Source organism: Colossoma macropomum, unplaced genomic scaffold, assembly GCF_904425465.1.
Source record: "Colossoma macropomum unplaced genomic scaffold, Colossoma_macropomum, whole genome shotgun sequence".
Classification (NCBI taxonomy): domain Eukaryota; kingdom Metazoa; phylum Chordata; class Actinopteri; order Characiformes; family Serrasalmidae; genus Colossoma; species Colossoma macropomum.
In genome coordinates this window covers 326787-354662 of record NW_023496030.1, presented here as the reverse complement: position 1 = coordinate 354662, position 27876 = coordinate 326787, and the positions used below count along the sequence as shown (strand labels likewise).

Below are 27876 nucleotides of genomic sequence, written 5' to 3'. Positions count from 1 at the left end.
CATTTGGCAAACCAGTAGGCTAAACATCATAGTTATGCAAGGCCATCAAATTGAGTAAAATCCATTCATGTCCAACAGGATTACTTTATGAACAAATGTTTGATTTAGCTACCTCTGGCATGGTTATTAGTGTAGGGCTGTGGGCTTACTTTGTAGATGATGGCACTGGATGTTAGCCATGGGAAATTGGTAGGTTTTCATATTGTATGAGCACTGGAAACTGCCTTGTCAGATGAGCTAATGAGCTAGTGTTAACCAGTACAACAGCTGAAGCTGATGAGGACTTGTCTTCTTATCCTCAGTGGATAATGTGCCATAAATGTTACTCTGTGGGAGAAATATATGTTCAATGTCTGTGGACCTGGCTAACATCAGCTAAAATAGTTGGCACAAAAGCAGCACCAGAGCTGTTTCTGAGCAGAGCTGCGCTATTTGTGCCTTCTCAGTCATGTCCTTAACAACTCTTCCTTGGCAAAGTCATGTTAAAGGATTCCTGTTTAGTAGTAGCAAATTATAATATACTTCCTCACAAAAAACGTTTTACAGTCCTGTTAAAACATAAACATTTTCTAAATTGTTAACCTGTATGTTTTTCTGTCTTACTGTGATGAAAAGAACACCCGAATAGTGAAAATAGTATTTCAGTATTGTCACTGTGAAAGGCTAGCAAAGTACTCAAGTACCTGTGCACATCCCCTACTTCTCCATTAAAGCATTAAGAGTCTTTTTTGTTTTGGAGCTACCTAACTCGTTCAGCTGCATCAGACAGCATTGCAGTCTCCCAGCCTTGACCATGAAGCACAAAACGAAAGCGTGAATTGCTATAATATTTGTATACTGTAAAATGGGACACACATATGAGAAAATGACTTGGAAAATTGATGAAGCTTTATTTAGGGTGTTATGGAAAATTTGAACAAAAAGCTGACAAACAGCTTTTGAAAAACAACAACTTTAGCTTTGGAGAAATTCAGTCAAGATGCCATTTTTGCCAGACAGCAGTATCGACATAGGCTTACCAATATGTAATTCAGTTTGGTTTATACTATTTTGTACAATAAAAACATTTCAGGTTTACTTTGGTTGCTAAAATGGTTTCTATTTAGAAGTGAAGGATATAGATTTACTTAAGCATCTAAAAGAGTTTTATTTAAAAATATATTTTCACAGTCGTGTTTCTTGCATGATTTAAAAACTGCAGCTACCCTTTACATTGTGGTAAAATTACAAGATGAACCAATAGAAATGGTCTAAAATACTTGGTACATTCACTTCCATTTCAGGTTAAGAATGTTTTTCTTTCTCCTGTAAAGTTACATTTTAGAGATACAAACCTTTGTTCAGACAGTGGCTGTACGTATGCTGTTTTGTTCTATACAGTTCTGGCATTGCCATCCACAGCTATTTTTACAATGTATTTCATATTTTATTTCAAACTACTACTCTTATTTGAAAATCCAATTAAGGAATCAAATACTAAGAACAGTTTGGATATTCATGCATTCAAACAGTCATGCCATCCCTAATACAATTGAAATGAAATAAATAGTCGTCAAATCAAAGTTTATTTACATAGCGCTTCTTGATAGACATTGTCGTAAAGCAGCTTAACAAAAAAATCTGGGTCCGAGCCCCTGTGAGCAAGCCAGTGGCGACAGTGGCAAGAAAAACAATCTTTAAAAACAAGAGGAAGAAATCTTGAGAGGAACGAGACTTAAGGGAACCCATCCTCCTCTGGTCGACACCGGATAGCAAACAGTAACACCAGAGCAAGATGAACAAAGGATAAGGTTTTAACATTAGTGTAATATATTAGTATAAGGTGAAGCAATGATTGTAATTAAATAGTTTGAATCTGTGCAGCAGAGGGTACCCTCTACCATCCCCTGATGTAACTTTATTAATTCCAGGTACTAGGGGTGGGAATCTCTAGGCACCTCACGATTCAATTCGATTAGATTGCGATTCAGAGGGCTGCGATGCGATTATAAAACGATTATCAATGCATCTTGATGCATCTTTTTTTTTCTATACAGGATTTCTTTTTTTTCTCACTGAGGACTTGGTAGTTTTAAAGCAAAATATTGGTAATGATCTGTAATTAATTTACTTCCAATATCTTTTATTAATAAAACAAATGGAAGTGATGCTCTTGTTTGGAGCACGCTTGAGATGCAGGCTGCCACTCATCTGCGATAAAATGCACAGTTACGGTGAAATAAGATTCTGTGGCAGTGAATGTCCACGCAGCACGTTACAGCTGTCCTACCCCTTTTCTTCAGTGAAAGAGGTTGTAATTTTCTTCTGAGTTGGGTGGAAGCTTTGACATTGTTTGCTTGATGGTCCTCTGGTTGGCAGCAAGTACAGCCAGACTGAAAACAGGTGGAAACGTGTAATATGGTTTCTCATGTTTGTCGTTTCCAAAATATTTTGGTTTAGTGTGACAGAACTTGAATAATAGTGTGGCTCTTATCTAGGTCCTTTTTCCCCTTCCACTTCATAGAAGCCAAAGTGCTTCTGTACGGCTCTTTTACTGTCCTAATAATTTTGCAGCAAAATAAAACGAAGACGAATAAGTCCAAGACGAATGGACTTATTCGCAATTATAAGCACCACAGTTGGTTCCCTGGTACGTTAAATCTGCAACGAGAGGCTATCAAAAACTAAAACGTTGCAGAGCTGAAGTCAGCTTCTTGTTCGAATTGTCCCGTTCCACCTTAAATGGTGCATAACGGTGCATTCTCAGGCAGAATTTATGGTGGAACAGGAAAATTCGAACAAGAAGCTGGAGAATGACAAACTGACTTCAGCCTCGTAAAACAGTCGAACGTTGAGAGATATTTTACAAGAAACTCTTCTACTTTTGAAGAAAAGTTTCTGGTGGAGATGGGAGTAAAGAGGCTATAGCTATAGCTAAAGCTGCATTTTCGTTTACACTTTTAGCATGTACATGATCAAATACTGAGATATATTGGACATAAAATGTTGTGGCTCCCAAAGAGGTTTGATTTTTGTTGAAAGGACAAAACGGCTCTTAACATTTGGGTTTGGGTTTGTCAGTCGGATTTCTCGCTCATCCGGTTGCGTTTTTATGTGCACGTCACAGAGTGTCCGGGCGCTGCACTTCCGCACTTCCAAGTTCTGCCTTTTGCGTTCTGTCAATATTACGTTATAAATTAAATGTTTAGAAAATCGATATTTGACATTTGTGAGTCGATTCAGAATCGTTCATGTCTGCATCGCGATGCATCTAAAAATCTATTTTTTTTCCCCCACCTCTACTAGATACTGATAGTAAGCCAGCACCTTGCGATCTAAGTAGGCGTATTGGGGCTTAATAAGAGAAGTTTATTCAGGTGCTGTGGGGTGAGGCCATTTAGAGCTTTTTAAAGAATTTTGTAATCAATGCGAAATTTAACTGGCAACCAGTGTAGGTAAAACTGGGATGATATGGTCAGACTTTCTGGTTCTTGTGAGGACTTCGGCTGCAGCGTTCTGGACTAACTGAAGCTTGTTAAGGCTTTTGCTGGAACATCCAGACAGCAGGACATTACAGTAATCAAGCCTTGAGGTAATGAATACATGAACTAGATTGTAAAGACTGTGCATTTCTTAATTTGGCAATAATGCCGAGAAGCAGGAAAGCTATTCTAGTACTATTTGTTATATGTGCATTGAAGGGTAGATCGGGATCTATTGTGACACCAAGGTACCACCAGAATGCAACTGAGAAACTATTAAGTTTAAGCGGTAAATTAGACAGTTTGTTTCTAGCAGCTTTTGGACCAAGAAAAAGAACCTCTGTTTTGTCTGAGTTGAGTAGGAAAAAGTTACTCAACATCCAGTCTTTTATGTGTTTTACACAGTCCTCAAACTTATTAAGGAAAAGTTTATCATCTGGTTTGGTTGATTATATATAATTGTGTGTCATAAGCATAACAGTGGAAATTGATGTCGTGTTTATTGACAATCGCACCTATAGATAGTTATGTTGCTTCAAGGAAGCAAGTATTAAGAACAGTTTGGGTATTCATATATCCAAATAGCCATGCCCTCCCTAATACAATTTAAATAAACCGATAATTATATTGCTTCAAAAGATGAATGAGTTATATTCACAAGTCACTGTCTGATAGTAGAGCATCTCTACTCTTGCTTTTTTTACTTTTTCTCGGTCATGCTGTAAACCTGTGAACTTTCATGTGTCGTGAGAGAGTAGAGTGTAAGGGCAAGTGTAGAAGGAGTGTAAGGAGGAACAAAGCGCTCTTTGTTTTGTAACCTTCTCCTCTAATCTCATATCTTTTTCTCGTGAGTCACACTCAAAGAAGCTGACAGTGCAGTCCTTCAGTCTCTCTCTTTCAGTTCTTTGCTCTGCCTGCTTAGTTTCACTCTCAGGACATCTATCCATTCTCAAGTGTATGTTCAAACTCATGGTTTTGACCAGGTGGAAACATCAGTTCAGACAAGTTGTTTTCACAAGCAGAGTATTTGAACATCAGGGGAAAACTAGGACAGGATGTAAACTCAAGAGTGAATGTTTAATGAAGCAGATAAATGTTACATTACTTTACACTGTAAGCAGGGGGAATCCCAGTATAAAATCAGCTTCTGAGATAAAAATGTCTCAATCTCACATTCATAAGCTCTGTTATGAACCTTCTTTTATACTTCTAGTTGTATACAATTACAGTAGTCACAGTATTCTTCAGAGTTCATGCGTAATATGTAATATGTATAACATGTTAACAATATAGTAGGCATGTGCTGGTATAAAAATTGATCACGATAATTACCTTATCTTTTATCATAGTTTACAATATTATGACATAAACATGTTTTTAAAATGTGTTTTTTTTTAATATCATAGATATTTTCTTTTTTTGATCAAGGTCTTTTTATTAAAGATTTCACAAAATACAAAAGACCAACAGTCCCATAATTGAATTTGGTTTCACAGAATTCAGACGCTCGCAGATAAAGAAAGAGAAGTAAGCTTTAATGTTGAAGTCAGAATCCAAAGTCGTCATCAAAAAACAGGCAAAAAGGTCAAAACACATAGAACAGATATCCGGGGCAATCAATCCAAAGGGCAAATCCAAAAAACAGAATGGAAAAGAATGGGTAATACAGGTCATGCACAAATTCAGGATAACAGATAGAACGCTCAGTAGTTTACAAATGAAACAATACCTTGCAACTGACTAACTCTAAAGCCCAGGCTTATAAGCTAAACTGAGGTAAGGTAACATGAGGTAACATGATCAAAACATACAGGTGTAACACATCAGAATTCGGGCAATCGAGAACGCTGTTAGGAGTGTGTGGGGAGACGAGAAGTCAGCTGATCTCCCAGAGGATTCTGGGAGATCGAGTCCGTTTCTTCCGCTTTGCTCATGACATTTGTGATACCCCCAAACCCACCCATCACACCCACCCTCCAGACCTACATCAATAAAAGAAACTGTATAGATTCTCTACAGCTTTTATAAAAAACTGAAATATTGTAGCTTAAAATAAATACATATTATGGGGCTACATTTTCAGCTTCCATTTTATCCACATATGTCAAGAAGGGCTGCCAAATCCTATAAAATCACTGTACAGATCCTTGAAGAGAGTATCTCATCTTCTCCAACTTGAGGTATTGCATAACCTCTTTGATCCACTGAGAGTAATTAGGGGAAGAGGGTCTTTCCACTTAAGCAATATCAATCACCTAGCCAGCAGAGTAAAAAAGGCCAATATGTTGCATTTATGATTATGTATTTGGGTATCTGGTGGTGCAACACTGAATAATGCAGTATAAGGAGAGTAGCTTATTGGTTTTTCGAGAAGTTTAGAGAGAGTATAAAAAATAGATTTCCAAAAGTGATATAATCTTGGGCATGTCCAAAACATATGTAGTAGACTTGCAGAAATCAGGCCTAATTTTGGGCAGTCTAACTTTACACCAATGAAGTCGATGTACTACCTTGAATTGTATAGCAAAATGCCTTTGACAAATTGAAGATGAGTACATTCTTCGAATAATTTTCTGCTAAGTCTCATCTGGAATGTGCTGATCCAAGTCCTCTTCCCACCTACTCTTAAGATCATCTAGAGCTGACAAATTATGAGAGATGAGAAACATATATCCTACCAGTACACTGCTTAACACCTTTCCCAAGTTCGAAGTGTGGCTACAAAGCTCCATAGCTGTAAGTATCTAAAAAATGTGATCTAGGAATACTAAATTTATTCACCAGTTGTTTGAAGGATGCAAAGTTATTATCTATGTAAAGGCCTTGTAGTGATGAGACCCCATTCCTAGACCAGATATTAAATGCTCCATCTGATGTTGAGGGAATAAACATGTGATTTTTAGCTATGGGGCAAATAATGAGGGGATGCTGAGGGTTTTTACTGATTGTGCAACAATGGGGCTACTGCTATAACAAGAAATAGGCTTTTCCAATGGGAGTTTAGAGCACAGTAGGGCAGATAAGGAGGTGGAATTACAAGCTAAGCTTTTTAACATTAACCACTTGGGGGTATCTAAGCCATCTGCATTCCTCATCCAATACATCAGCACATTGATATTTGCTGCCCAGTAATAAAAACGAGTGCCATACCACCCTCAGAACGTGGCTTCTGCAATATGCATTTCCGTATGCGAGGGGGTTTATTATTCCAGATGAAAGTTGACATCAGTGTATCTGTGGATCTGAAAAAAGATTTTGTCAAGAAGATAGGAAGACTTTGAAATACATATAAAAATCTGGGGACCACATTCATCTTAATTGTATTAATCCTTCTGCAAAGAGAGAGGGGCAGCAGATTCCAGTGTTTAATATCCTGTTTCAAGCAAGATATCAAGGGTAGAAAGTTAGTCTTGTAAAGATCTTTATAGTTATGTGTGATCCAGATACCCAGATATTTGAATTTCTCATTACTAATTTTGAAGGGAGTTGAATTAAAATAAATATTCTTAGCAGACTCGTTGATTGGCATCAGCTCAGTTTTAGAAAGATTTATTTTGTAACCAGAGATTTTGCCAAATTTGCTAAATAAATCTAACAATCTTGGAAGGCTTGACAGGGGGTCCAATATATATGTATATATATATATATATATATATATATATATATATATATATATATATATATACACAGCAATAATCATCTGCATAAAACGATAATTTGTGCTCCTTACCTCCGCGATTAATTCCTTTGATATTCCTATTTTGTCGTAGAACTAATGCAAGTGGTTCAATGATGATAAGGAACAAGGATGGAGACGGCGGACACCCTTGTCTCATACCCCGTTGTAATTTAAAATATGCAGATAAGTTGTTATTCGTATGTACATTAGCTATAGGGGAAGAATATAGAGTCTTAATATAAGCTATAAATTTTGGGCCAAATCCAAACTTTTCAAGGGTATAAAAAAGATAAGCCCATTCCTCCCTATCGAATGCTTTTTCTGCATCAAGTGATAGTAAAATCTCAGGGGTAGTGGATGAAGATGGGTTATGAAGAATATTTAAAAGATGTCTTATGCTAAAAAAAGAGTACTTGTTCTTTATAAAGCCTGTTTGGTCTGTAGAAATGATGGAAGGAAGAGATACTTTGAGGCGACGGGCTAAGAGTTTTGCAAGCATCTTTACATCTGTGTTCAAGAGTGACACTGGGTGATATGAACTACATTGTAGAGGATTCTTGTCTTTCTTTAAGATGAGTGAGATAGTTGCTTCGTGCATAGTTGGAGGAAGGGATTGAGATGCCAGCAATTCCTGGAACACAGAGAGAAGAAGTGGGGCAAGCTGCTCTGAAAATGTTTTAAAGAATTCAGATGGATAGCCGTCCGGTCCTGGTGATCTGCCACTTTGCATACTCCTAATCGATTCTATAATCTCTGTTATAGAAATATCGTTTTCTAATTCCGCAGCTAAATTTAAGTCAATTCTAGGCAAGATTATGAAAAAAATGCTCTAATATAGTTTCATCGTCGGGTGGCTCTGATGTGTAAAGGGAGGAATAGTAATGGTGGAAGCACAAATTTATTTTGAAATGGTTGGTATGTTTTAAACCTTGTTCATCGCTTATTTCAGCGATATATTGATTGGCGGTTCTTTGATGTAATTGATGTGCTAAAATTTTTCCTGCTATATCCCCATGCTCATAGGAGCTATGTTGGCTTTTTAAAATAAGGTTTTCTGCCTGACGTGTGGAGAGAAGGTCAAATTCCATTTTGAGTATCAAACTTTGTTTAAGTAAGTCATCGAAAGGCGAATGGCTGTATATTGTATCAAGCTTCAAGATATTATCTGTTAACTGTCTGAGGCGTTCATTTTCCACTTTCTTATACATTGCAGAGTATGAAATAATGGCCCCTTAAATATGCTTTTAATGCCTCCCATACCGTTGAAGACCGCACCCCAGGAGTCTGATTATGGGTGAGGAAAAAGTCTCCGATTTTATGAAATTCACAAAACGTTCTTCGGAAAGAAAAAGAGGATTGAGTCTCCATGGGCGGTAATTAGATACTGCATCCAGAGTGCTCACCCTCATCAAAAAGGGGCTATGGTCTGAAATTACTATGGATTGATATTCACAGTCAGTTACCAAGGGGAGGAGCTTTTTATCAATAAAAAAATAGTCTATTCTGGAGAACATCTTGTGGACTGGGGAAAAAAAAGAGTAACTCCTAGAGGTAGGATTGCGGAATCGTCATACAACTGACATGCCATATGTCTTAAAGAGTTTGATTAATTGGGCCGATTTCGACTTATATGCCGCTATAGAGGAGCTGCAGTCTAAGCCTGGAGAGAGTACACAATTTATGCCCCCCCCCCAGAATGAGGTGATGTGAGTCCATGTTTGGAAGCCTAGAGAAAAAATTAATAAAAAAGGTACGGTCATCAATTTTTGGGGCATAGATGTCAGCTAAAATAATTGGAAATCCATATAGCTGACCAGCTACAATAACATAGCGCCCTGCGTGATCAGATTCTATGCTTGACAGTGTAAATGGTACGTTCTTACTAATAAGGATAGCTACCCCTCTAGCTTTGGCGCCAAAGTTGGAATGATATGCTTGTCCTATCCTATAAAGGCAATATCAGTTTTGAGATGTTTAAGATGTGTGAGCACCCTTTTGCGTTTCACTGGATGATTTAAAGACTTGACATTCCAGCTTACAAAGTTAAGACACATCAGATTATGAAAAGTTAGGATTCAGCCTCTGCTGCTGTGATGAAATTTTTCACGCGTGCCCTTGCTTTCTCAGGGTCCACAAATTCCTTGATGTCTCCATTTTGCAAGATGCGTAGTCGAGCCGGGAATAATATACCATAGTGAATGTCACGTCGGCCTCGAAGAAGATTCCTGACATCATTGAACGCAGCGCGGGCCCTGGCCACATTCGCAGTGTAGTCATGGAAGATGGTGATCTGTTCTCCTTTGTAGCGAAGCGGTCCGTTCTCCTGGGCTCGGCGCAGCACATCCATGCAGTCCTGATAGTAATGAAGTTTGGCGACGATAACTCGTGGCTTTCCATTGGACTTTGTCGGAGCGAGGCCTCTGTGCGAGCGATTGACTAGAATGTCTTTTTCTAGATGTAGCACTTCTTTCAGAAGCTTTGAAACTGCCACAGTAGAGCTTGAGCCAGGTTCTTCTGCAATACCCGCGATACAGATGTTGCATCTCCGCATCCTCTCTTTCAAGTCCTCACACTTCTCCCTCAGTTTAGCTACCTCATCTTTGAGCCCAGCCACTGTGGTCTGCAATGTCGTTACCTCGTCAGACCATGTTGACAGACCTTCTTCCACGTTGTTAATGGTTTTCCTCATAGCGTCCATTTCAGAGCGAATGGTCGCTGTGCTGTTCACAATTTCGGATTTAACTTCTTTTAGCTCGCGTTTTAGAGAGCTAAATTCTTCTGCAAGTGTACTCTTTAGCTCTGACTTCTCAATGCGGTGAGGACCTCAGCTTTCAGAGCCACGGCATCCATTTTCGGCTCTACCTGTGGGCTCGATGGCTTATTCGCAGCCATCAGCAATAGTTTGCGAGACGGATGCTTTGGGCCTACTCCTTGCAGTGCCGCTCCAAAATAGTCCTTCACATATTAAACATCATATGTAACATTGAATATGGAAATAGCATGCAGTAAAACAAACATTTAAAGGAAGTTAGGCAAAAGCCATTCTCAACGCATCCTACTCCATTGCTGGCTCACCAGCGCCCCCTATATCATAGATATGTTCTGAAAGTCATTTTTAAGTAGCAGTATACTGTGCAATATCTATAAAATAAAAATTTAAAATAAACTTTATAAAGAAAAATAGAAAATGTCCACATAATGATGCTCACTGTGTATCACTTTCATACAAGACTCTTTGCAGTTAGGACTGGAGTTGAGAACCCTGTCACAGAATACTGCAGCTGTGAACCTCTGCATCATAATTGGCAAAATATGTAAAGCATAAACTTTTTGATTGTGTGTCAGTACAATAAAAAAGCCATCTAGCCCTTCTAGGTGGAGCTAAATTTACTTAAATGGCTTCAACCAATTCTCACCGAACTGAAGAGTCTTATACAGAAGAGGCCATCCAAGTTTGACTTCAGTTATTCAATAGGTGGTGCTATAATATCTAAAAAACTGTTTCTCAGCAACTGCTCGTTCAGTTGAGCTTTGTTAAGCATTATTAAGGACATCTCAGTCGTGGACAAATATGGCCACCAATGGCCAATAGGATTTCAACAGGCATTCGGAGGTCTTAGCATTGGACAATCAGCTTTCCTGACACTTACTGGAAACAATGTGAGTGATAAGACTGTAAATCTTTAATTTTAAATAAGTCATTGGTTTCACTTAACGGTTTACTTAATAATGCTAGCAATGAGAGTGCAGCAATATGTGCAGGCTGGCATTAGCTAGCTAAGTTTGTTATATAATTTAGCTTGCTAACATTACATTAATATTAGCTCCCTGCCATCAAATATTTTACATCTAAGATGCAAGTCAGCGCATATATATATATATATATATATATATATATATATATATATATATATATATATATATGTGTGTATGTGTGTGTGTGTGTGTGTGTGTGTGTGTGTGTGTGTGTATATATGTATATGTGTTATCTGATATGACATTTTTAAAACTGCCAATAGTCATTGACTTTCCCACGTTTAGCTCTTGTCTGTTAGCTAGACCTGGTTAACTAGCCGGATAAAAGCTAGCTAGCTAACGTTAGCTGACAGCAGAGTGGCTAATCTAACTCTCTGAATAAATTGTGAAAGTGATCAACATGTAAGACTGAATGGATAATATGTTCTTGAAATATGAACTGTTGTGTTCTCCAATTGAATTTAACCAAATAATTTGATTAGCCTCTATTAAATCATGACACGGATTCTGCCTTTGACCGTGACCCCAAACAGCCTTTCTCCTGTTGTCTGTAGGGCACTTGCACACCCCAAAAAGGGAGATAGTGTGCTTAATGTTCATCCAGCTCGTATTCAGATCATTTTGAAGTTACAAGTTTACAGTTAACAATATGAGGCTGAAGTTGGCTTCATATTCGCCAGCTTCTTGTTTGAATTTTCCCGTTATTAGAACGTGTGCTGCACCGTTGAAGGTGGAATGGGAAAATTTGAACAAGAAGCTGGCAGATTTGGAGCTGACTTCTGCTTCATGTTAATTTAGTTGAAATGCAAAACCTTTGATTAGCTGGCTAATAAACAGAAATCTAAAATGCAGGCACCTCAGTATGGCACAGGCTGGAAATCAAATCACATGAACACGGCCTTACTTGTATGAAGAGATTTTCTGTTTGTTAGCCAGCTACTCAGAGGTTTTGTATTTGAACTGTATTGTTAACACAAAGCAGAAGGTCAGCTGCTAACCTGCCAGCTTTTTGTTTAGATTTTCCCATTCCACCTTAAATGGTGCAGCAGTTACATTCTGCCTGTGCCTGCCCATTCACGTTTCTATCAGTTGATGTGTCTCCATGTCAGAATTTGTTGCAGCTCACAGACGCTGTCAGTCAGTCCACTGGAGGCTGTGCCCACACACCAGAATGCTAAAAGACAACCAAGGGAAAAAGACAATACAAAACAGTCCTTTTAATGTCATTTTTGGGGAAAAGATTAGGAGGTAACTGAAATCTAGTTAATTGTTTGCTGAAATATTTTTCACAGTATTTCAAAAACAACTTTGCAAGAACTTTCACATCATATAAATATTTATACCAATACATATTAATACATATATATTTTGCAAAAAAAAGAACCATTAAAGAACCATTCAGAAGTTTCTCTATGGCACTGTGCACAGAACCCTTTTTGATGCCTTTATTTTTGAGGGTACAGTTGCTCGCACAATTACCCATCAGAGTCACCGTTGTAATAAGAATGCATGAGCTGTATGAAAACAAGAAGGTTAAAATCATGGCATGGTTGGGACAGGCAACTCTTGCTCTCTCTGGAGACTGTGCTTTTTTTGAAAAGTGCATTATTGAAAACAGTTTATAATTTATCTGCAAGCAAACAGGATTTATTTTATTAAGAACAGTTATGCCAAATGTTTTTTTGGGGGTTTTTTTTTGCATGGTTTTGTGCTAGGTTATATTACACACTTTTTTAATATATATTGCATAAGAGGTGGGCAATATGATGATAATTATATATATTTATGTAATTATCATTATTGCATTGTAGTGTTAGACCGTATGCCGTATCTAGAAAAAAGAACACAAAGAGAGCATAATTAGTCCTGTTTAGTTGGATTTAGTGCAGTACAGTATGTCAAATGTTGAATTAAAAATCATTGTGCCCAGAGTGATAGCTTTGAGAAATTCATCATTAGGAGGAGATGTCTGATAAATTGTTGTTGTTACAGCAGGATAAGAATTAGAATGAGTAGATTATAGAGTCTGTTTTTATGCTGTTTTTTATGTGTAAATAAATAATAAAAAAGGAGTTACATGTTTTAAAGTGATTCCAGCTTGTGCTGTAAGTAGGCTTTGTTTAAATTTATGTCTAGTCTTCTAATCTATCTCTGGTAGTCATGTTTTTTTTTAAGATTTTATCATGCTCTCTGAAGGGGGGATGGTGGATGTGGGTGTGTATGCTGCTCTATAGTACAATTGTCACTGAAATATTTGTATGCTGCGTAAACTTTGCAATTCTAAATTTAACCATGGACACAAAGAAACCTGTCTAACCACATATTAACTCAAGCATAGAATTTACAGTACAGTGATTGTACACTTTTTATGATTGTACTCAACTCTATCTTACCCACTATGTGGTAGCATAGATCATGTGAATAATCAAGGTCCTGAAACAGAGCCTTGTGGAACACCATACTTTACTTTTGTTCGATCAAATGATTCACTATTTACAAACTGATAGCGATCAGTCAGGTAAAATCTGAACCAGGTAAGAGCTACTCCTGGTACTCCTACATGGCTTTCTAGTCTCTGTAGTAGGATGACGTTGTCTGTTGTTTGAAATGCAGCACTGAGATCAAGCAGAACCAGTAAAGATACATTTCCTTGGTTTGAGAATAAGAAGAGATATTTTTCATATATGTGATTCCTATGCTATTTTGATATAAAGGGAAGATTGAGATAGGTCTTTAGTTTGATAGCTCACTGAGACCAAGATTAGGTTTCTAAGTTTTAATTACTGTTAATTTAAAAGTTTTTGCTATATAGCCAAGGCTAAGTGAAGAGTTTATTATTGAAACAGAGAGTCAGGAGACCAGAAATTATGGTTATAAAGAGCACTCTGTCCATCTCTGTCACTAGTGCCTAGTCTAAAGACCAGTTTTTGGACCCATAGCTTTATATTTAAATCTCTTCACCCCCAAGAGAGTCATACAGAACGGTGGGAGATTTGAATCCTGTTGTAAATACCTCATTGTCAGAAAAGGAACAGAGTTGATGTAAACTGAGTGTCCTGTTCCTGTCCTTAGGGACTGTTGTAAAAGTCATTTGCTATAACTGTTCAATCCACAAGAACAGAACATAGTTGGCTTCTCAAAATAACTCTTCAGCATTAAAGTGCTTACCAATGAATAACAACTAAAACAAGGAAAAGTACAGAAAACTAAAAAATAACAGTTCCCAGCATTATCAATAAAAGAGACCTGGTTATTTTTGGTAAAATGTCTTTGAGTAAGCTCACAGGAATTGGATCTAGTGTGCAAGTAGACATTTTTGCGGAGAAAATAATTTTATCAGCTATGTTTGTTGAAGTAAGGTGATTCCAGGATTCCATGATTCCAGCCTCTCTGTAGTATTTACATTGTGTTCAAAATCTGGAATCTTTGTGCGGAAGCAGTTCTGTAGTCTGTAAGACCATCTTTTCAGGTGGATTGGCATATTTATAGTATAGCAAGATGGCTAAATGATCCATGTTTACACAAAGGTCAAAATAAGTCAATATTGTGCATGCAATAATGAATGGACCCCATTATCTTTTAGGTGACAGCAGAGACTAAAATAGATACAAATGCCTTACTTAGTGGATGCTGTGATTTGTTGAATATTAAAATCTCAGACAATTATTATTTTATTTGAAAAAGTTATTAAACTTGATTTTAAAAAAATCTGCAGATTCTTCTAAGAACTCAGAATAAGGCCCTGGTGGGCCCTATAGTTGCTTTTATTAAGAAAAAGATTTTTCAAAAGAAGAGGAGTAGATAGAACAGTGACACATTACAAACAGTACTTACCACAAGGTACAAATAACCATGCTAATACGTCAAATATTCTCATTTGTAAAGATATAATCCAAAATTGTCAGTTACTGGAGTAAACTCAAAGTTAGCTGGTTCTGTTCCTCCTTAGATGGAGCAGCAGTTACATGTTACGGCTCCATTTAAAAAAACAAAAATTGAAAGCTGGCAAATACAAAGTCCTGTGGAGAAAACATGAGTCTCAGCAGCTGCTTCTCAACACGGGGTTCAAGCAGTGAAGTGCCGATTCTGAACTGGTGAAACAAACAACTTGCTTCGCAACATCAACATTATCAGTAATATCAATAATGAAATAATATTGGTGACAAATCACGCTGTCAAGTATCTTGGCTTGATATAGTTTGCGTGTCCCATATTCATCATGAGATTGAAAGAAGGAAACATAGGTAGCGCAGAGTGAAGTACAGTGCCACACACCACCCAAAAATAAAAAACAATGAAAACATTTCACTTTAATGTTGTCTAAAAAGATGTGGCTGTGCTCTGCTTGCTTATTTCAGGTCTGTTTTTGTACATGTGCAGACTGAGAAGTGCAAAAGAAATCTGAGTAAGAGCATACATGTACTATGAAACTCAATTACAAAGCTAAAATCCAGCTCTCTTTATTGGATTTCTTAATTGGATTTCTAGACCTTACTCTGATCTAAGAAATTGGCATGTGCTGCATACATGACCATTTGAATAATCAGATAACTGCAGAAATCACGCCACAATCACAATCACCCCTGTGAACAATTCTAACTCAGTAAATTACTTCAGAACAGAGCATTTTACATCAAACAACTCTGAAGGATTTTATTTACATATTAACTAGGGATGCATCAGTACTTATACTGGTACCTAGTATCAGTCTGGTATCATGCTCATTTTCTCATACTTCACTAATACCAACATTCCGATACTGCTGATACCATGTAAGTCGAGTGTACACTGTTGTATTAATGAACAAACGCAGTGAATAAGGCTCTGCTCTTACAGAGAAGTGTTATTGACACTGGCAGTTAGACACAAAGCCGTGATTTACTTTAAACATTCCGTCTTGGCAGATTCCCACCAGACCTGCACTGTGTGATTTTAGACCATTTTACACAATCACAACTGCTTCCCCAATACGGGTGGAGACACATAGGCCATCTAAAGAGGCGAAAAAAGTCATCATTTGTGGAACCAAAGTCCGTATTTGCCTGAATAGAATAGTGAGTTTTAGCTTCAGTTCTCAGTGTTAGCAGCGCTGCTCAGTTTGCCAGTGTGTCTACTTTGTGCGTAGCATGTTAATTTGAATGAAACAGCTTTATTTGAAATTGTTCATAGGGAGAGCTGTCTGTAGAGCTGAGGACTGCACTATTGCGGAACTCATTTTCAGTGTTGCTCGCGGGAGCATATAGAGAATTAATGAATAGCCAAAAAGAAGAATGATCACTAAATCACATGTACATTCCCAAAAAAGTTGGGATGCTGTGCAGAATGTAAATAAAAATAGTATGCAATGATCTGCAAATCATGTAAACCATTTTTTTAAAGGAAAAACTACAAAGACAACATATCAAATGTTGAAACTGAGAAATTTTATTGTTTTTGAAAAATATATGCCCATTTTGACTTTGATGCCAACAACTTGTTCCAAAAAAGTTGGGATGGGGGCATGTTTTCCACTGCGTTTCATCACCTCTTTTTTTTAACAAACTGTAAGCGTTTGGGAACTGAGGAGACCAGTTGCTGTAGTTTTGAAAGTGAAATGTTTTCCCATTCTTGTTTGATATAGGATTTTAGCTGCTCATCAGTTTGATAGTTTCATAATGCGCCAGATGTTATCAATGGGTGACAGGTCTGGACTTCAGGCAGGTCAGTTTAGCACCCGGACTCTTAATACGGAGCAATGCTGTTGTAATACATGCAGAATGTGGTTTTGCACTGTCTTGCTGAAATAAGCAAAGCCTTCCCTGAAAAAGACGTCATCTGGATGGCAGCATATGTTGCCAAAACATGTATATATCATTCAGCATTAATGGTGCCTTCACAGATGTGTACGTCCTCCATGCCATGTGCACTAATGCTCCCCTATACCGTCATGAATACTGGCTTTTGAACTGTGCTCTGATAACAAGCTAAGTGATTTCCAGTGATTCCATTGATGTCCACTGCAGAATGATGTCTGTTGTTAATTCAGTGCTGCCTGAGGGCCCAAAAATCATTGCCAGCAAATACTGGTTTTTGGCCTTGTCCCTTGCATACAGAGATTTCTCCAGATTCTCTGAATCTTTTAATGATATTATGTATCATAGATGATGAAATCCGCAAGTTCTTTGCTATTTTACATTGAGAAACGTTATTCTTGAATTGTTGCACTGTTTGATCATGCAGTCTTTCACAGAGTGGTGAACCCCTCCCCATCTTTACGTCTGAAAGACTCAGCCTCTCTGGGATCATGTTAGTGACCTGTTGCTAATTAACCACCAGGTGTCAGCATTTCACAACTTTACCACTCTTTTGTTGCCCTGTTCCAACTTTTTTGGAACGTGTTGTTGACATTAAATTCAAAATGAGCATATATTTTTCAAAAACAATATAATTTCTCCATTTCAACATGTAATATGTTGTCTTTGTACTATTTTCAATGTATTATAGGGTTTAAATAATTTGCATATCATTGCATTTTGTTTTTATTTACATTTTGCACAGTGTCCCAACTTTTTTGGAAATGGGGTTGTAACAGTAAAAGGGTTAAAATGAAAAAAGTCGTTCTCAAGCAACCGTTCATGTGAACCATACGCAAATTGTTATAGGCCTGATTCACACATACTGCTTTTGCATGGTGTGATTGACACAGAAAGTCTTACTTTTCATTTCAGCGCCCATGTTAAGTGGTCAGCGCTTTCACGCAGGCTGCGCGTGCAAAACGGCAGAGTCCCAGATGCTGCACTGAAGCGCAGAGGTGTTCTGAGAATATTTTTCCTGCATGCCGTGCAGCTAAATACAGTGAAATAAGCCATTTGTTAAATAAGGTGTTCTGTATGTAATTCGTGACGTGGGAGCAGGAGAAATGATTCAGATTTTCTGCGGGAGCCGGACTAAAAAGACAGTCCCTCGCAGACCTCTGCTGTAGAGGCTACATTTCATGTAGTGTGGACTGAGCACTTTTGTACAGTGTGAGTATATCAATCGTAGTCTGTACACGATGGTCTGTTAGAACAAGATTTCTAAAATCACACAGTGTTATGTCTGGCTTTACAGGACATTCAACTACAGCTCAACCGTCAAACAAAAGTCTATAAGAAGACATGAAACTCCACGTGAGCTCCATGGATGTGTTAGCTTCAGATGTGATTCCTGCTGTCACTGAGCTACAGAGACTGTTGTTGAAAGACACAGATAGGGAGCAAAACTACAGCTGTGCTTTTTTGATGTGGGTCTACACTCACTCCTCTCCACTGCAGAGCTTCTCGACCCAAGGTAGCGTTAAATAATATAGCATAGCTAGCTAATGCTGTTCATTTAAAATCAGCTAGATTTTAATGATTTTACTGTCAAGGTGCATTGTTCTTATTTACAATAACAACTACTTAATTCTAAGTAGGTTTCTCAGTATGGTATTACTTAGTATTGGCGAGTACTAAAAGAAATTTACTCGTCCTTGGTTGGAAAAAAATGGTATTGATGCATCTCTACTGTGGCCTCTAATGTCACTGTTGGCAATAGCCCCTTCATGCTAGTGGGCCCCAGATTCTACTCTGGAGCAATAATTAGCAAGGCTAATTATTCAACCAACAATATATATTTACATTTACAGCGTTTAGCAGACACTCTTATCCAGAGCGACTTACAAAAGTGCTTTGTCTACCTAGAGAAAGTATCTTTGCTAGTTACAAATAGGTTAGAGAGAAAGCTAATCCTGAGCTCAGATATTGCTAAAAGCCCATGTTGATACCTAGAGAAAAAGGAAGAAATTTAAACACAGCACATTGCAATACATTTCAAGTGCAGTACAATACATTACAATAAATACTTATCTCAGTGCTCACTTAAGTGCTGTAAGAAGAGATGTGTCTTCAGTCTGCGTTTGAAGACCGCAAGAGACTCTGCTGTTCGGACAGCCAGTGAAGGGAGTGCAGCAGTGGAGTCACATGACTGAACTTAGGAAGACTGAAGACAAGCCATGCTGCTGAATTCTGGATGGACTTCTTGCATCTTCATTCGGAACAATCAGAGTTCTCGTATGAGATGGCGAGATCATGATGAGGAGCTGTAGTTGCAGGGATTAATAGCAGCTCAGTCTTGCTAGGATTGAGCTTCAGGTGGTGAGCTGCCATCCGTGAAGAGATGTCAGTCAGACATGCAGAGATGCGACTGGAGACCTGTGTGTCAGAAGGTGGGAAGGAAAGCATTAGTTGAGTGTCATCGGCATAGCAGTGATAAGAGAAGCCACGAGAGGATATTACATCACCAAGAGAACAAGTGTAAAATGAAAAGAGAAGAGGGCCCAGTACTGAGCCTTGTGGGACACCGGTGGAGAGCCTGTATGGAGCGGATGTGGACTCTCTCCATGCTATCTGATAAGAGCGACCCTCCAGATAGGACTTGAACCACTTCCATGCAGAGCCAGTGATTCCAAGGTTGGTGAGGACATTCAGAAGGATTGTATGGTTGACCGTGTCACAAGCTGCTGAGAGGTCAAGAAGAATCAGAACAGACGACAATTTGGCTGATCTTGCTGCCTGGAGCTTCTCACTTACTGCTATAAGGGCAGTTTCTGTTGAGTGTGCCGGTTTGAAGCCAGACTGGTTGGGGTCCTGGAGCTGGTTCTTTGTGAGAAAGAGAGACAGTTGATTATAGACTGCATGTTCAAGAATTTTTGAAAGGAAAGAAAGGAGTGATACCGGTCTGTAGTTGTTGGCATCAGAGCTGTCAAGCATGGGGATCTTAGGGATGGGAAGCACTCTTACAGCCTTGAAAGTTGATGGAACTTGACCTGATGACAAGGAGCTGTTTACGAGAAAAGTGATGAAGGGCAGTAGATCCATGGAGATTGAATGGAGCAAAGTGGATTGGATGGGATCCAGTGGGCAGGTGGTTGATTACTGGATTTGATCAGTTGTAGGACATCATCTGTGGAAAGAGAAGCAAAACAGTTTTGGGGGTTCAGAACGAGAGAACAAGGTCTATTGGAAGGAGTGGAGATGACTGGAAAAGACTGGTGGATTCTATCAACCTTCTCCTCAAAGAAGGTGACAAAATCCAAGTTCACTCTAAAAATGAAAACATACTTTAATATTTGAGCTAGAACTTGGAAAACAGCCATTCTCACTACTAGCAATGAACTATCTCTACAAGTACGCTATTTGTCCCAATGCGTTACTGTAAAGCAGGTATGCTTCTTGAGAGCATCAATGCTATTAGCCCCCCTCCCACCTCATTACCATGAAGGTGGCATACCTGTGCAACATGACACACGCAGCTCCTACTTCGCCAGTAGTTACAACATCCTTGCTGCTGTCCCCACTTATTCACAAAGCAAGAAAAAACTTATCCTCCATAACTTAGAAATAAACAACCTTTAAAAAAGGCTTACTCCCAGCCTACTATTGTCTGCTGCCCTGCATGAGGCCAAACGCTACTTTACTCCAGTCACGCGAGACTTTAAGCATCCTAGGAATGCTGCAGTGGAAATTTGGTTGTCATAATACAAGTCCTCTAAAACAATACATTTCAGCCCCCAGCTACACTAATATTAGCCATTTAGTTATGCGGAAATTGTGAAAATATTAGAAGTACTGGATTGGAACTGAATTATACTCTTAGCTACCCAATTGTCCTGTAGTTAGCCTTTCTGACATACAAGGTTTTGTCATGATAGTGATGATATTTTTACTTACTGTAGCTCAAGAGGCTAAATGTAAAATAATCTTCGTTCATTTATTGAATTAAAATCTTTGTTTGGCCCACAGTGCACCCTGATGTGGTCATTGTAAATGATTTGTTCATGTTATTTTTGTTCAGTGAACGTGTCTTTTGTCCTCTCTCTTTCTCTCTCTCTTTTTTTGTCTCTGCATAGTGTTTGCAGGGGATGTTGTCTTCCTTTCACTGTGAGCTTAACATTCAGAGATACCTGCTAAAAATCGAATCACTTCATCAATCCCGAGTCAGTACTTGGTTTGACAATGAGATACATGCATTCCAGCTAACCTGTATGTTTGTTTCTCCCAACTGACCTACAGCGTGTGTATAATTTGAGACTACGGGCTTTCCTATCAAAGGCGGATCATTTGTTTATAAAAGCATTGAATTTAGTTGCTTACAATAGCATGCATTCCATATGTAGCACCCCCAAAAGAGATTTTAGGGACATTAAGCATCAGCATTTGGAGAGAAGGCTACAGTTACTGGAAATAAATTTACAATAATGCTGTAGCCGCATGGAACTAAAGTCATTAAGCAACAACTCTTCCATAACGATTTAACTGAGTCTTTCACTGTCTGGTAATACTTTACTTAAACCATGCTAAATAACACTGACATAACCTTGTCATAAGCATGTCATTGGCATATGTCCTATGCTGTCAGGAGTTGTCGTGATAGACTTTGTACAGTCGTCTAACAGTATCATGTTACTGTTGCCTGTAATTGACATACGTTACAATGTTTAATGTCATGACAGTTTGGGTCACATGCTGATTCTTGCTAGGTGTATTCTAGTTCACCTTCATGACATCAAGCTAATGTTTTAGCCACTACAATAAGCTGTTGTAAGCACGTCTTTTTTTGGCCACCAAAGCCGTCCCTGCTGCCGTTGTTGCTTAAAGTCCCTATTACTGCTTTAACTCCAGCATGCTATTGTTTTAAAGTCATACATGAGTGTGAACTGACAGTTGGACAGTATATTTTGGACCACAACACTGCTGAAGTTGCTAGACTTGACAGCTGTCTGTGGCTTGGGTGATTTTGACTGACGTATGTTGCTTGCTGCTGAAAATGTATTTATGCATTCACACGTTTGTGTTCACTCACAAGTCTGTTTTGCCTGTTGCATTTTTATTCCAAGTGAAATTGGAGGTAAACCGGTGTTTGTCTATTAACATGGACTTTTGACCAGTAAAACAGGCCAAACTGATTCACGAGTAGACATGTGCTGGTGTAGGGTAATTTGGTATTTCGCGCATTAAACGTTTACGTTTTTTTTGTAACGTTTTGAAACACCATCACTGCAGTTCAGTTAAACAAGCTGCAGTTTCTCCTGAGATTTCTTAGACATGCAGACCAGCTCTAATCATGGGATATAGTCCTTCCTCTGAACAGAGCTTGTAAACGATCACTAAAATCAATAAAAGGTATGAAAGCATCTTGAACTTAACCTAAGCAGTTTGGCAGAGTGCTACATTAATGAGCTAACAGGCGAACCCAGTACCTCGGCATTAAGTTGAAATATTGGAATGTCTGTTACAAGCTATGTTGTCTGGAGTTTATGTGTAGACACAAACCATATAAGTACATGGACTTTTGACAAGTTTCTTTTGAGTAAATCAGCCAAACTGATTCATGAGTAGACACAAACCAGTGTGGAAAAAAACTTGGAGGCTTCTCAACTCCAGTCCTAACTGTTAACAGTCCTGTACAAGAATGATACAAAGTAAGCACTATTATGGGGACATCATTTATTTTAATGATTATTGTAGTGTAAATATTTGCATATTGTCTGTTTTAAAGAACATATCTTTATAACAGCAAAAACCTATATAAAAAATATAATAATAAAGTAAACCATAACATATTTTATACCAGCACATGCCTATTGTGGGAAGAGAATGAAATGTATGTATTTATTTATTTATTTGTTTGGACCTTTCTCTGCATTTAAATAGACAGTCTGAAAGAACAGGCTTGGTGATGGCTGTCGAAGCTCTTATATTTCTAATCTCCTTCTTTGTTGTTTCTCCAGAGCCGGAGCCCTAAGCAGGGTGCAGCAGCGTGCCTGTGCCCCAGCCCCATACCCTCTTTTGGGGAGCATTTGGAGCAGGGCTCCCTCTCCTCACTGGACGCTCTGGAGGTCATGTCCGAATGTGACGCCCCACTGGGCTTCACCCGTGGCACACGCTCCCGGGCTAGCCTGCCCGTGGTGCGCACCGCCAACCAGACAAAGGACCGCTCACTCGGTAGGAGCACACCCTCACACACACACACACACACACACACACACCCATACACCCGCAAACACATCCACACCCACGCACACCCTGGTATTCAGTTTCAACTTCTGCTAATTCTGTTGAAGCCTTCTGCCTAGACTGCTTAAGACTTTTTAATTGGCAGCTTGAGATTAAAACCTGCTGCTGTCTTAATATGCAGAGACACACACTGTCATTCAAAGTGACACCACATTAAAACATATGTTAAAAACAGTCATTTACAGCCATTTACTGGCAGATAATACCTGCCAGTTTCATATTTCTTTTAATTGGGAATTCTTTGCATTCAGGGTGTTTGGAGAAAGTCTTTCTGCAATCAAATTGCTGTTTAAATACAGCTTTTGAATTACAGTGTATTTAATTAAAGTTTTCCAAAATCCAGGGTCCATAGGTTATTCATGCGGTAATTTTTTCCCATTTTTTCAATCTCCCTGTAAAAGCTTTGTACATGTTTGATTTAGTTTCTGTGTCTTTTAAGTGAGTTTGAAGTTGTAGGGGTGAAGTTCTGACATTTTCCATCCAGCCTGTGGAATCTCTGGCAATTCCAGAGCTTGGAGTCATAGCCTGTACTTATGCACATACAGGCACATATTATGAGAGAGACATTGGTTTAAGGACACACAAACACACACACACAAATACACACACAGAAAACTTTCTTCAGTAACTTGAAAAATGTGCAAGTTACCCATGCCATGGGTGCTAACACTCCCCCCTTAAGCCTTTTAGTTAAAGCATACAATTTTTTAAAGGAAAAAGTACCATATCTGTATCAGCCTACACTCAAGTTTCAACATGGGCTGGAAGGCGTATTGTGCCATCTGTGACATATATGTAATTATCTATATTTGTATGTTCCGTATGTATTTTGTATTGTGTAAGTATATAGAAGTATACATATGTGTTGTGTAAGTATCTATATGTAATAACAGTTGGTCCTATAAGTGGACCATTCTACCAAATGAGTTCAAACTGCGGTCCCACAAAAAAAAAATCCTTGATATTTACAAGGATATTTATAATGATCTATTTAAACCCAAGGCATTAATTGAGATAGTAATAAGCTAAATATTTACAAGGTTCAGCGTTATGTTTTTTACCAACTTGCCCAGTTGGGCAAGCGACCTGAAAGTTTCCCGACTCAAATTTCTTCTGTCTGAAATAAATCTTTTGTATTTTAAAGTGTAAATATAAATAAGCACATATAAGCTAATATATTTAGTTAAGATTATTTTTTCTTAAAATAAGTGTGTAATATACTTTCATTGAACTAATTTTCTTTTTGCTGTAAATAAGCAAAGGTTTTATAAAAGCAGCGGTGTGCTGCAGCTCCTCCACAGCCACAAACGTGTATATTATTGGCTCTCTATCCTTTAAGGACCTGACTATCACCACTTTAAGGTCTTATGTGCTGAGTAGAGGCATCAGCCAGAACGCTAATAAAAGCTGGACGACTGGGGCTCTTTCAGTCAAGATTCTCATAATACATTGTAGATCACCATGGATTGACACAATGTTTTTAACAAAACTGCTCAAATTCCTACCCCGAATGTATTTCTGTTTCATTATAAATACATTCACATTAAAGTTATCAATAAAGTTAGCATTAGTGTTTGCATAAGTTAACAAATATTACCTTCCGCAAACCATGTGAGTACGGTGCAGGCTACCAGTTCCGGTCCACTTTTAATTTGAAAGTCTATCTCATGTGGATACTCAGTAAAAGGTTTTTCCCTTTTGACTGTGTGATATGCTGTTGTTTACTAATTTAGTCAACTTGGAATCTGCTTCACTGCTCATCTATTTATATGCACATGTCGAGCAGCCCAGACACGCTACCGGCTTTTTTCACTGCTATACATGCATGTGACACAGAGGCTTGTTCTGTCAGTCAGACGAACGTTTTCTAAAAGTTTTGTAGTACAGACAGAAAAAAACACTTATCTGCCTTGTTAGGATGTTTCCTACAAAGTTTACAGAACATCTCAGGTACAGAGAAGTCTGAGTTTTCCATTAGGGAATGAAACTGCGGACTCTCTTTGCTTTGCATTTGTGCTTTGCTGACATTTTCCTGCACGTCTCTGATGCCATTTGTCAACAAATAATGCCATTGGCTTATTTTCACTGGATATGCAAAAATGGATAAGACCATTTTTGCATAGCGAGGGGCTATATATTTAAGTGAAGTGACGTTGGCCCCAGTTACGTTGTTCTGTTAACATATTGTGCACCCCCCCCTCAACATGAGCTTGCCCAACCGGGCAAGTCATTTTTTATGCTGCTGTCCTGATGTCGCGTTTTACTTGCCCTGAGCATTGGGGCAATTGTTGTTATTGAACCCTGATATACAAATCCATCTATACAATGCTTTCTATTGGTAGGTGGCTGTCCCATACCCCGACCCTTAAATTTCAACTTCGAATTATTTATTTTCTAAGTGCAGTCGGAAGATTTATAAAAATGCGCCCTCACATTTTCATGTCACTACACTTTCATGTCACTCTGAGTTTTACTTCATATGTGGAGCCACACCCCTGTATTTTAGAGCAAGAAGTAAGACTGCATCCCTGTCCCTTGTGGCCAGATGATGAGCATTTAGATAACACATTCTGCAGTTGAGTAAGCTTTTTGTGTTTTCATAATTTAAAATGTGTGTACATAACATAATTTTATGTGTGTATAACTGTTTAAAGCTATGTTTGCTAGTTGTGGTAAAATGATAAAAAAAATTGGTAAAGTTTTCTAGGTGTAGTGTTGAATGTTAAATCGTTTGTTTTAATGAAATAATCATTATTAAGGCACAGGGTCACTCAAAGCAAAAGGATTTTAGTCTGAAGTCTGCTAAAAGTCTGCAACATGTTTTGAGCTCTGACTTTAAACCAGTTCCATAGAATGATCCATATACAGTATTGTGCAAAAGTCTTTGTCTGTTCCAGGTAATCTGGGTAGTATGTATGTTTCTGTTCATGAAAACACCATAGAACATCTAATTAAATGCCAGCAAACGTTAATGCAGGAAAAAAGTAAGAAGAATTTCTTGTTTTCAAAAAACCAGTTGAGCTGTTGTGGGTTGGTTAGAAGATAGGTAGGAACCCAGATTTCTTCTTCACATCTGTATCCATTGCATAAATGTATTAAATTCCGTCATCAGCATTCTTGATTTAATTCAATGACATATTGATTAAGAAAGGCAGGTACTGGGTGATATGTACAATTAATATCAATATACTTATATACAACATATATACATACACCAATCAGGCATAACATTATGACCACCTCCTTGTTTTTACGCTCATTGTCCATTTTATCAGCTCCACTTACCATATAGGTGCACTTTGTAGTTCTACAATTACAGACTGTAGTCCATCTGTTTTTCTGCATACTTTGTTAGTCCCCTTTTACCCTGTTCTTCAGTGGTCAGGACCCCCATGGACTCTCACAGAGCAGGTACTATTTGGGTGGTGGATCATTCTCAGCACTGCAGTAACACTGATGTGGTGGTGTGTTACTGTGTGTTGTGCTGGTACGAGTGGATCAGACACAGCAGTGCTGCTAAAGTTTATAACCACTGTGTCCACTCACTGTCCACTCTTTTAGATGCACCTGCATTGTTGGTCCACCCTGTAGATGTAAAGCCAGAGACGATAGCTCACTTCTTGCTGTACAGTATGAGCTAATCATCATCATCCTCTAGTCCTTCATCAGTGGTCACAGGACGATGCCCACAGGACGCTGTTGGCTGGATATTATTGGTTGGTGGACTATTCTCAGTCCAGCAGTGACACTGAGGTGTTTAAAAATTCCAGCAGCATTACTACAGTACCTGCTCTGTGAGGGTCCATGGGGGTCCTGACCACTGAAGAACAGGGTAAAAGGGGACTAACAAAGTATGCAGAAAAACAGATGGACTACAGTCTGTAATTGTAGAACTACAAAGTGCACCTATATGGTAAGTGGAGCTGATGAAATGGACAATGAGCACAGAAACAAGGAGTTGGTCATAATGTTATGCCTGAGTGGTGTACATGGTTGGACTATTTCTGTTGGTCTGTTCATCGTTAAATTTTAACATAATCCAAAGGTTAACTGAAAAATTTGAATCTCCATGTTCATTTTTGTTGTGTTCATTTTGACACAGTTCAAAAATGCCAACTGCCCTTTATGTTGTGTTTTCATGATGAACAGACCAATAGAAATGTCCTAAAATATTTAGATATGAAATCTTTTTACATTTATTTCTATTACAATATTTTTACCCTCTCTTGTGAAGTACATATACAATAAATAAATAAATAATAAATAAATTGTGAAAATGTATTTGTTGTAAGCCTGGTTTTCTATGGTTTTGCTACAAAGTCTGGATTTATTTTTTTGTCCTGAAAATGTACAAAAACAGACACACGCATACACACACAGGCTGAAAGAGAAGGCTTCACTGACCCCAAAAGCTCTGATTGGTCGGTTTAAATGAGCAGCAGCTGGAAAACCAGTTGTGTGTGTGTGTGTGTGTGTGTGTGTGTGTGTGAGAGTGTGAGAGTGTGAGAGAGAGAGAGAGAGAGAGAGAGAGAGAGAGAGAGAAAATACTCTCCTACAGACTTCATAGAGAAGTAATGTATCTTCAGTGAAAAGCTGACATTATTGAATTACAGAGCTAAAACGGAAAGAGTGTTTCATATCTGACTGTACTGCATAGACATGGAATAAGTATAAAGTTTCCTACTTTTCTGCTTCTGAACGACACTCAGCAGTTCCACTCTTCCAACGGCCATATGTTCTTAAAGCTGCTGCCCTTGTTTAGCTGCGTTAATGGAGATTATCTTTGTGTCATGATCATTTTATACAGATGAGGTCTGTTGTCTTTGGGTAAGTCTATTGTTCAGCTAGACAATAGAAAAAAAATAGTTTTGCTGCATGAATTGGGCCTTTCTGGGTTCCTGTTTTT

The 27876-nt window shown here is 38.4% G+C and overlaps 1 protein-coding gene across 6 annotated transcripts in view; it reads left to right on the top strand.

The window, feature by feature from the left end:
* The window catches only part of si:ch211-285f17.1 (sickle tail protein homolog), a 233006-nt gene that overhangs the window by 123359 nt on the left and 81771 nt on the right, over positions 1-27876 (top strand). For 4 of the 6 annotated variants that reach the window (XM_036564672.1, XM_036564674.1, XM_036564673.1 and 1 more), the window contains 2 exons: positions 20804-20890; positions 22685-22898. In XM_036564672.1, the coding sequence (XP_036420565.1) occupies positions 20804-20890; positions 22685-22898 (301 nt within the window). Of the gene's footprint in view, positions 1-19532; positions 19977-20803; positions 20891-22684; positions 22899-27876 lie in introns of those variants that run through there. The other 2 variants (XM_036564675.1, XM_036564677.1) reach the window with 2 other exon arrangements.